This window comes from Salvelinus namaycush, chromosome 11 (genome assembly GCF_016432855.1).
Source record: "Salvelinus namaycush isolate Seneca chromosome 11, SaNama_1.0, whole genome shotgun sequence".
Classification (NCBI taxonomy): domain Eukaryota; kingdom Metazoa; phylum Chordata; class Actinopteri; order Salmoniformes; family Salmonidae; genus Salvelinus; species Salvelinus namaycush.
In genome coordinates, this window is record NC_052317.1 from 32,148,538 (window position 1) to 32,158,417 (window position 9,880).

The window sequence follows — 9,880 nt, forward strand, 5'->3', positions numbered from 1 at the left end:
TTTTGTCCCCATTTTCCCAATAACTCACTCTACCCAACCTGTAAGTTGTGACACCACCTTAGCACCCATAACTGTCAATTTCCCACGACGTTCTCAAAAACTGACACGGAACCATCAAACGAATTATAATTTGCTTTATCAATTTCCAATGTGGAAAATTATCCACCAGCACAATAACTGAAGTATAAAATAACAATATCAATCGCGACGTGCGTGCCTTGGCCTTTGAACCCATTGTTGTGTCGCGGATGACGTCAGTTCTGTGTGCGAGACAGGCAGAGCGGCGTGCGCCTGGCGAGACAAAGGCGGCGGACCAGGGAACAGCTAAGAGAAAGAGGTTAGCTAGATCCAGATACAATTTTCGGGAGGTATGTGCATTGAAATGTAATAGACTACGAACCGATACGAAAAATGACGGGCCGCTAAACGACATCTGGCTGGAATAGGTTCTCATCAACAGACTGTCCCTTCTCATTCGTTTTTAAACATTTTATCCAACGCCCCCCAATTTAGCGAGCTAGCTAGCATTAGCGCACTGGTCGCCACTCACCATTCCTTCAAGAATCAAAAGAGAGGAACTCAATAAAATCGGGAGTTGGCCAAAGGGTAAAGTACATTTCAAGATATTTTACCCCCCCCCCCCAAAAAAAGTATTTGGCTTAGACAAATTATTTAACTTAAGTATTTCTGCTTTGCTTTCCAACTAACGTTAGCTAGCTGTGGTACTCCCAAACAAAGGGGACGACAACGTGACTGACTCAACTGTGGAACTAGCTAGTTTGCTAACTAGCGTACTATAGCTAGCTAACAACAGATTAGCGCTTTCCCAAATTTGATGCTCCCTTTTCGGGATGATACCGATTGAATAGACAAAATAGAATGATCTAGTGTTCAGTGTTATTTAATATTGGCTTATTAAAATATGTATGATGCACATTTCAACAAGATAGCCAGTCAGTCACACAGACTATTTCTGCCAGACAGTGACAGAATGCAACACACAGACAAAGCAGTATAGGAGGCTTGAAGGGGACGGTGTCCAAGACGAACAACACACTAACCTATTTAGTTATGGAACTAACTAGCTGTATGACAGCAAATGTTTTTTTTTAAACTTTTAGTACATTTCATTTGTGTGTTTTCTAAAACTTATCATGGCTAAAAACGTTTTGTGCTGAAACTCCCTTTGTTTGCCTCTCCCAGAAAAGAGCGCTTTTACACCCACAGGCGACCCAAGATCGGATGTTCATCCTCGGGGACTATGCCTAGCCCCTTATTCCACCCCGAGATTATGGACCACGACATGGTAGTGAGCAGCCAGCACAACGGGGTCAGCTTGCCCCGAGAAACGGATCAGGAGTCCCGGGACGAGGGCCATCAGGAGGCTCTCCGCTACGCCCTGGACCAGCTGTCACTTATGGCCCTGGAGAAGGTGGACTGTGGGGGCGGTGGTGGAGGGCACGTTGACCCACTCGACGAGAACCAGGGACCGGTCTCCGAGAATTGCAACGGCGGTTATGTCAACCTGCAGTTGCTGGAGCACCCAGGAGGCTCCCGGGAATCCCCGACGTCCTGCTCCCCGTCTCCAGAGTACTATGGATCGGGCGGGTACCACATGGCTGGCCCGCACTCTCACTCCATGCTCGGGGAACAAAACTCAATTATCTGCAATCGCAAGAGGAGTGTCAACATGACCGAATGCGTACCTGTGCCCAGCTCCGAGCACGTTGCTGAAATAGTGGGAAGACAAGGTAAGAATTCGGTATTTTTCCCACTTTTGTTTACCTATATGGTTTGGCCGTAGCTAGCTAGTTCATAAGCTATTAAAGCTAACCTTATAGATGTTAGGGTCTAGTTATTACAAACTACCCCTCTCATAACCACGAATGCATAGGACCATGCACCAGACAGCCTTCCTTTGTTTGGGTGGTGATATGTCTCTGAAATGTATCAGCGTCTGGTGTTATTATGAGAGTTGTTATTGATGTGTACAGTGGATGTTGTTTATTCGCATAATACATGTAGACATAGAATGATTTACTGGCCTTATTTGCATGTCCTTACAGCAGTGTTAAATCAACTACAGATGTTATTGGTTGTGTATGGTGCATGGGTAGGGGGGAGGGGTGGGAGAGGGTCAGACAAAGCGGCAGATTGTCGGGAGTCTGGACATGTCTAACAGGCTGCACCAAACAAAAGAAGCCTATCGAGTAATTTAGCGATATGTACGAAATAATTCACCAATTTTAAACAATATGTCTGGTGTTTATATTGACGTCCACGTTCAAATTAGATTTGTAGTAATTTTATGTAATTCATACTCAGCCCTAAAGCGAGGCAGTTGGGATGGCCGCCGCGCAGAACACGGGACTGGGCGGTGTTTTCGCCCCGCATCCAGCCCAGTCGACCGCTCTCTGCCGTTTTTCAAAATACATACACATTTTCTCTCCGCACACATTTAGCACAATATTGACTACTTAACATACACACAGTGGCTATGCTTGGCGCGCCGCTGTGGCTACGTTATGGCATTATTCTCTTTGTTTGAAAATGCCATGCTTTCTGCCTACCAGAATGACATCACGCACGTCCCATCCTATTGGTGGGTGAGAGCGAACTGTCCATATTTAAAGAAACAGTTCAGCGGTCCTTGGGTTAGCGTTAGAAATGCTACGAGGCTAATAAGCTACAGGCGTACATAATGGAAATATATTTTTGCCATGCTGTTTGTCAACCAGTGAATGCAGTGCGGACAGATTATTATTTTAACCAGTTTAGTAAACATTTGTCCACAACAAAGTCCTATTCTCTGAATCAATCAAGTTAGTCACATTAGCTATATATTATGTATTATTCATTTTATGAAACAACCATTACTTTACACAAAAATTCCCCTATTGAAAATTATTAATTCTCAACTCCGCCAAACACAATTGGCCAACATTGTTATTTCCCCTCTTCCTCGCCTTTCCATCTCTCTCGGCCCCAGGCTGTAAGATCAAGGCACTGCGTGCAAAGACCAACACCTACATAAAGACCCCGGTGAGGGGCGAGGAGCCCGTGTTCATCGTGACAGGGCGCAGGGAAGATGTGGAGATGGCCAAGCGGGAGATCGTCTCGGCGGCCGAGCACTTCTCCATGATCCGGGCGTCCCGCTGCAAGGCCGGGGCCACGGGCACAGGAGCACCAGGGACGGGGGGAGCAATCCCAGGACCCCCACACCTGCCTGGACAGACCACCATACAGGTACGACAACCACAGTGGGAGATACAGTAGCCTAATGTTTTGTTTGCTTGTTGTTTATTTAACCAGGTGAGTTTCATTGAGGTGGTTGTCTTTATTTCACGACAAGGGAGCCTTTGCCAGTAGCCAGCATCACAAGTACGTGTGGAGATATACAAATATGGGTTAGCTAAAATGCCCCCTCGTTGAATAGAGGTCATGATAATATCTAACTTCTACTTTCATACACTTAGTTCACAACTGTTCAGTTCCATTTAAATTGCAGTTCTTGATATTGTTTTACTGCTCTGCCAGTACATTGTGTGATTCATCACCTGTTTTTATGGGTATGTGATTTCCTCCTCCATAGTTTTACCTGGTCAGGTGACCCTCTGGAAAACCCTTACTCTTATTTCCTCCCCTGGTGCAGGTTCGGGTGCCATACCGCGTGGTTGGGTTAGTGGTTGGTCCCAAGGGGGCGACCATCAAGCGCATCCAGCAGCAGACCCACACCTACATCGTGACACCCAGCCGGGAGAAGGACCCTGTGTTTGAGGTGACGGGCATGCCAGAGAATGTGGACCGAGCCCGGGAGGAGATCGAGACGCACATCACCTTGCGGACCGGGGCCTTCGTGGACCTCCAGGGAGACAACGACTTTCACACCAACGGAACCGACGTTAGCTTAGAGGGCCTGGGCTCGCTGGGCGCTGCTCTCTGGTCTCGGGCCAACAACCACCATGCTGCCCCTCCACCCCCGCCTCCCCCTCCACCACCGCCACTCCCCCTGGCCATGCACCACTCATCTGGGAGGAAGCTATCCTCCTTGGCCTCCTACCATCAACACAAGGGAGGGATGGGCTCTGAGAGCTACAGCGCCCCCAGGAGGGCCACAGAGGGAGGCAGCCCAACCAGCCCCTTCAGCACAGGCTCCAGCAGCGCTGGAGGAGGAGGCGGGTTCACCCCTGGCCTCCCCTCTGAGGAGCTGGGCTTTGAGTTCAGCGCCGCCAACATCTGGGCACCCTTTGTCAATGGAGGAGGAGGGAAGGTCCCAGGCTCCTCCCAGCAGCAACCTCTCCGCCGAAACAGCAGCGGCCTGAGTGGAGGCGCCATCACACCCCGCCTGTCCCCCACCCTGCCGCCCGACGCCGTGGTGGGACCCCTGGATCATCCGATGGCCCGCCGGGCCCAGAGCGACCCTCTCAGCGCCCTCTCATGGCTGCAGTCGGGCGGTACTGGTGCAGGGACCATCTCTGGAGCATCTAGCTCCAGCTCCGGAGGCTCATCCACCGGTTACTCCTCCTGCTCAGCCTCCTCCCTGCCCGGAGGCTCTCCCACAGACTCAGAGGGCGGGGGCAGTGGAGTGGGCCTGGCCTCTGGCATGCTGGTCCGGCTGAAGGCTGCGGCAGGCTCTGGGGCTGGAGGTCTGATTGGTGTAGGGCCAGGGGGCGGGAGCAGGGACTGTTTTGTGTGCTTTGAGAGCGAGGTGACAGCGGCACTGGTGCCCTGCGGCCACAACCTCTTCTGTATGGACTGCGCCGGACAGATCTGCCAGTCCGCTGAGCCCGAATGCCCTGTCTGCCACATCCCTGCCACACAGTGCATCCGCATCTTCTCCTAATGAACCCCCCTCCAAAGACAAGGGAGGGAAGGGGACACAAGGGGAGGTGAGAGGATGGGTGTCATCGTAAAAAACATCAATTTTTGTCCCTCTGACTATCAAGAGAACTGCAGTTGGGCATCAACTGTGGAGGAACGGACACCAACAACTTTTGCGAATAGGATGGGCTATAATGATTACAATATTAGAAATGACACTATACGGATGTTGATTTAATTATAATAACTATGACAAGAATAATGGTAGTAATAATAATAATGAATATTATTTCCAGACGGGCTGATTTTGATTGATTCTGCAGACTGCAGAAGCAGTTGGGCTTGGAATCAAGAGAATTCACGGTGGACTTGTGTCTTATCTTTCTTCAGGCCTTCATTCTGACCTGGACAAGCCTTCAGGACTGACCTCGCTCAGCCTCTAGGTTGCCTGTCTGTATAGTTTTCATTCCCTCGCGTCTTCTTCAGATATCTGACTGCTTCTTTCACAATCCTTTTCCTTTGCCACTTTTGTAATTAATAACAGATATTTTTCGACGGAGCTGCCTAGACCTGCACCTTTCTGGTTTCTTTCCGATGTTCTTTGACAGGATACGAAACACTGTTTTTCTGGTCTTCTCTGTTCTCTTTAACTCTCTCTTTCTCTCATGCTGTAGTATAGTGACGTAAAGAAAAGGCTTTGGGATTGTGGTATGAGCCTGGAACTGACTTTGAAACAGGCACAGAAAGAGACACCTATGAGACGAGGCTGAGGGACCTCATAGATGTTATGAATGAAGACTGAAACACTTAAGATATTTATACTGTTCAAAAACTGATATTCAATGTCTTGGTTTTAACGTCCAGTATAGGAATAATATAATAGTTTTAAGTTATTTAAGGAATATCAGTAGTAATGCCATAGGTCAGTTACTCAGTCCCCGTTGGTCTGTCTTTCTCTCAAACCCTCTCTTCCTATCTCCCCTCTACCCTCCCCTCTCTCCTTCAATAGTTCCAGAGTTGAGCGTTGTTTCTGGTTCGATTGAATGAAGCGGAGCCGAGCCTTGTATTAAACCCTACTGTTGTATTCCATGTCGAAGGCTCAGCTGACAACAGAATGTGTAATTGAAACAAACATGTCTTGTTTTTGGCTCCATTCCTCTTTCTTCCCCTTGTGGAGCTCAGTGTAGACACCTAGCCATCCACATGACAAACTAAACCCAGTCCACCCAGATCTTCCATTTTATACAGTTTGCTTTGGACAGCTAAATATGTTTTAGATAGGTTTTGGCTTTTTCACTGTAAACTGTGGTCCGGTTTGCCCCTGACTTCTCTTTCTCTCTGTCTCTGTCTCTCTCTCTATCTGTCTGTCTCTGTCTGTCTCTGTGTTGAAGTCCAACAGGAGAATATTGGTATTGGTGATGTCACACACACAGGAATGTCTCTGCCAATAGGGATCTTGGTTAAGAGGAGGCGGCCCGTCCCCAGTATTAAGGGGCGTCAGAATGAGCCGTCTCTCTGTGCACTGCAAACCTTGAGCGACACATTGTAATGTTTTTAGCCCCCACCTCAACTCCCCCAGCTAAGCTCTTTTTCTCCTAGTCTAACCCCGGATCACCCTGCCCATTCGGCAGTGGCATCCTGGGAGATATGTTTTCTGTGTATTTTCGTTCTAGTAAGTTCACATCAACTGCCTCTCTCCTATGGTGTTTTTAACTATGATGTGGACAGGTTGGTTTTGTTGTGATGGTACGGTACACAGTTGTAGTATGTAGCCCTTTGAACGTACGGATGTATTCATAGAATGAGACAAGCCATGATAAACAAGATTAAAACAGGGCTTCCTATGAGCACACACACTACATTTTCAGGTGTTTAACATTCTCATTGGTGACAACAGCGAGAGTAATCAACTTATCCTAATGGCAGCTAGTAGCTATTTCATCCAGGGCTTCCAGACACTATGTGTTCAAACCCAAACAGCTGCAGAATGTGTTGCTTGTTCTTTTCTCTGGTCTACGTCTATAGAACAGTAGTCAACCTTGTTTTTTGGTCAACCCTGTTAGCACCAGTTCTTCTAATTCACGTCCATCGTCTGTGAACAAATTAACAGAAGGCCCTGTTCCAATACTTTTCAACTGCAGCCTTCCTTTCTCCCCTCACACCTTGAGGTACTAATCAGTGATCTACCATGTGTGGACAGGTGTTCCCAGCAATAAGGTCACTTCAGATCAGTGACTGCCTTCAGGGAGGGAGAAGGAAAATATGCATTTCAAGAGAATGAACACACTTCACATGGTATAGGCAGAGCTGAAGCCAAGCTACTTTTTAACAAACCCCTTCTGTGTGTCTAAGATGCCTGACTAAATGAGCTAGCCAAGTGAAGGGGACAGCGGCTTGAGGTCTTAATCTGTAATCTAATAGTCAACCCTCCTCATTTAGATACACAATATCTCTCCCAACTTGAAAGGCCCTCCATGTCCACAGATGTGGAGCTAGTAGCCACTGAGGACAATTGACTGAAGACTACTCTGTTGGTGCGAACTTGCTACTGACACAGATACTGTTTTTAGAAAAAAGGAACGGCCATATATAGGGCAGCACAGGGGCACAGCGTCCCCTCTCCAGCTCCTCTTTTAGGAATTAACTGTACAACCCTGACCACCCCGTGGTCTCTTTCTCTCTACCCTCAACGTGAGAGCGATCAATCTGTGTAAACTGGCAACCTGTCCCTGCTGGGCTTGGTGTCAAACGTTTAGTTTTCTCTGCTCCTGCAGACACAAGTTAGGTGCAGGGGAGGACGTGACCATGTCTTTAAAGGAACAGCTAGACTGTGAGTGTTTGTGTGAATCTCCTTTAGTGTTAAATGGAGGCCAATTTTTAAAAGGGCCCCTTTTTTCCAGAACTGCCCATGACTTCTGTCACTTAATGTCCGTAGTTGAATTTGCCAGGTGGTTCTGGTGTAGGTTCTGGTCTGGTTGTTTCACTAGCAAACTCTATACCCATGGTCCAGAGTGTTATGGTCATGTACAGTAACAAACAGCTAAAAGGTACAGAATATTCTCATATTCTGCAGATAAATTTTTTTCTGAGCTTAACCTCACCCCTCTCCTTTAGGTTTGAAAACAGGGTTTATAGAGGCTCGTTGAGTGATGATCTCTGACCTTTTTGTTACAGAGGTGGGCCCAGAGAGCGCCACGCCCATCTGGGCAAGCCCCTCCCCCTGAAACTGCCTTTCTATTTGCTTTAATTCTTCTTGTATGCAGAACCAAAATGTTACGTCAGCAAACAAGGTTTCAGGCCTGACTTGTATGTATATAATCTGAATACAATCAATGGGATCTCGTTTTTAAAAAAGTTACCAGACTTAAGTAATGAAGTTAAGTGTAGTTTTTAAAAACATGTATAATTATTTGTAAGTTAACCATATGCATGTCTTCAAGCCATCAGGCATTAGAGGGGAAAAACTTTTTACACATTTTTATTTTTACAATTTATTTGCTTACCTAAATATCCCAGACAATAATGTGACCGTTTTTTATTACTTCAAAATGATTTTTTATTTACCATATTATTTTCCTTTATTTCCTGTGTACTACATATAGCCAATTTTATAACAAAATGAGAAAAATATTGAAGAAATTTTTTAATTGAAATATATTTTATTTGAAAGTTTATGGACCTTTTAACCGTGAGCCGGAACAATTGTATACGCATATCATTTGAGCTGACTTGACGGTTATGAGAAATGTATCAAGAGTTTTATTTTTTATGCTACTTTAATAAAATCTTGTTTTTGGTTTCTTTTTTTACTGTAAAACAATAACCCTATTGTGTTTGCATTTTCTTTCACCTCTCTTTAGCTTAATCTATGGTCAGACCACATAATTGAATACCACCTTATGCTTTACCGAATTAACTAAAGTAAATCTTAACTCTTATGATCTCAACTGCATTGTTGGTTGTTAGTAAGCATTTTCACGGTAAGGTCTACCTACACCTGTTGTATTCGGCGCATGTGACAAATAAAATGTGATTTGATTTGACTAGAGTAGTAACTAGTAGGAGGTTACCTTACATTCCACACTTTCAACCAAGTCAGGCTGTGTTTACACAGGCAGCCAATTCTGGTCTTTTATGTCACTAATTGGTCTTTTGACAGATCAGAATTGGGCCGCCAGTCTAAACTGAGTTGTTCTTCCCCTCTAATCAGATTTAGACCTGGAACACCAGGTGTGTGCAATTATCAGAAATAACATAACCAGGGCTCAGTACATAGCGTAATAGAACGTTCAATTGAACGGTGCTGTACCGAATGACCAGTTGAAAACGGGAAGGGTTGCCCTTTAAATACATCACTCATTGCTTCAAGGCACACCCACCGAACGGAGCAAAGGTATCTGTTCAAGAACGTACGAAAACGTGTTTCTCATTACAAACCGCTCTGCAACGTAGCAAACGTTCAATCAAACTGAACGCACCTCGTAGGGTAAGTTTTGAATAACCCTGGGATAGGGCATGACATTTTAAGAATGCTTATTTGGGGTGGTTTGGAAATTGAGGACAGGGGCTATGTTTATCAAAACTGAAGCATGAATGTCCATAGACTACTTTCAAGGTAATGAAACGAGTAGCTTTTAAATATGGGTGAACTATCCCTTTTTTATCCCAAGTTGGGCACGCTGTCATCTCTCATTCCACCACATGATGGCAGTAGATATCAACCATGGGCTATGAACGATCGGGGGGGGGGGGGGGGGTGCATACTGCCAAAGCTCTCCCATTCAGACGGGATGCAGCTGCAGTTTCCAGCAGACAGCTTCTGGAAACAGTAGATAGATTTAGTAGGACAGTACATAGGAAGGACAGTGTCTTTTTACATGTGATCACTGCGCGTCAGAGATGCTCTAATAGAGGAGAGAATAAAGTACAGAAAATGGCAGTTAGACACAAATGGCCTTTTAATAGGAAGCAGTTCACAACCAGGCTGCATTCTAACCCACCTTCATTCTAGATAAAGAACAATCAATCGTAATGATAATAAACAAATTAGAAACATCCT

At 45.9% G+C, this 9,880-nt stretch overlaps 1 protein-coding gene across 1 annotated transcript; it reads left to right on the forward strand.

Moving 5' to 3' along the window:
* Positions 1 to 299: 299 nt before the first annotated feature.
* LOC120056025 (RNA-binding protein MEX3B-like) lies at positions 300 to 8,826 on the forward strand. Its single transcript, XM_039004157.1, has 4 exons — positions 300 to 606; positions 1,204 to 1,751; positions 2,990 to 3,246; positions 3,653 to 8,826. Exons 2-4 carry the CDS (start codon positions 1,262 to 1,264, stop codon positions 4,841 to 4,843), a joined length of 1,938 nt encoding a protein of 645 aa, XP_038860085.1. The 5' UTR covers positions 300 to 606; positions 1,204 to 1,261; the 3' UTR covers positions 4,844 to 8,826.
* The last annotated feature ends 1,054 nt before the right edge of the window (positions 8,827 to 9,880 follow it).

Excerpts from the sequence above, each read along its gene's own strand:
- LOC120056025 (XM_039004157.1), top strand. The coding sequence starts at position 1,262 with ATGCCTAGCCCCTTATTCCACCCCGAGATTATGGACCACGACATGGTA. Across the intron at positions 1,752-2,989 it reads TGAAATAGTGGGAAGACAAG|GCTGTAAGATCAAGGCACTG; the intron begins GTAAGAATTCGG and ends TCTCGGCCCCAG. Across the intron at positions 3,247-3,652 it reads CTGGACAGACCACCATACAG|GTTCGGGTGCCATACCGCGT; the intron begins GTACGACAACCA and ends CCCCTGGTGCAG.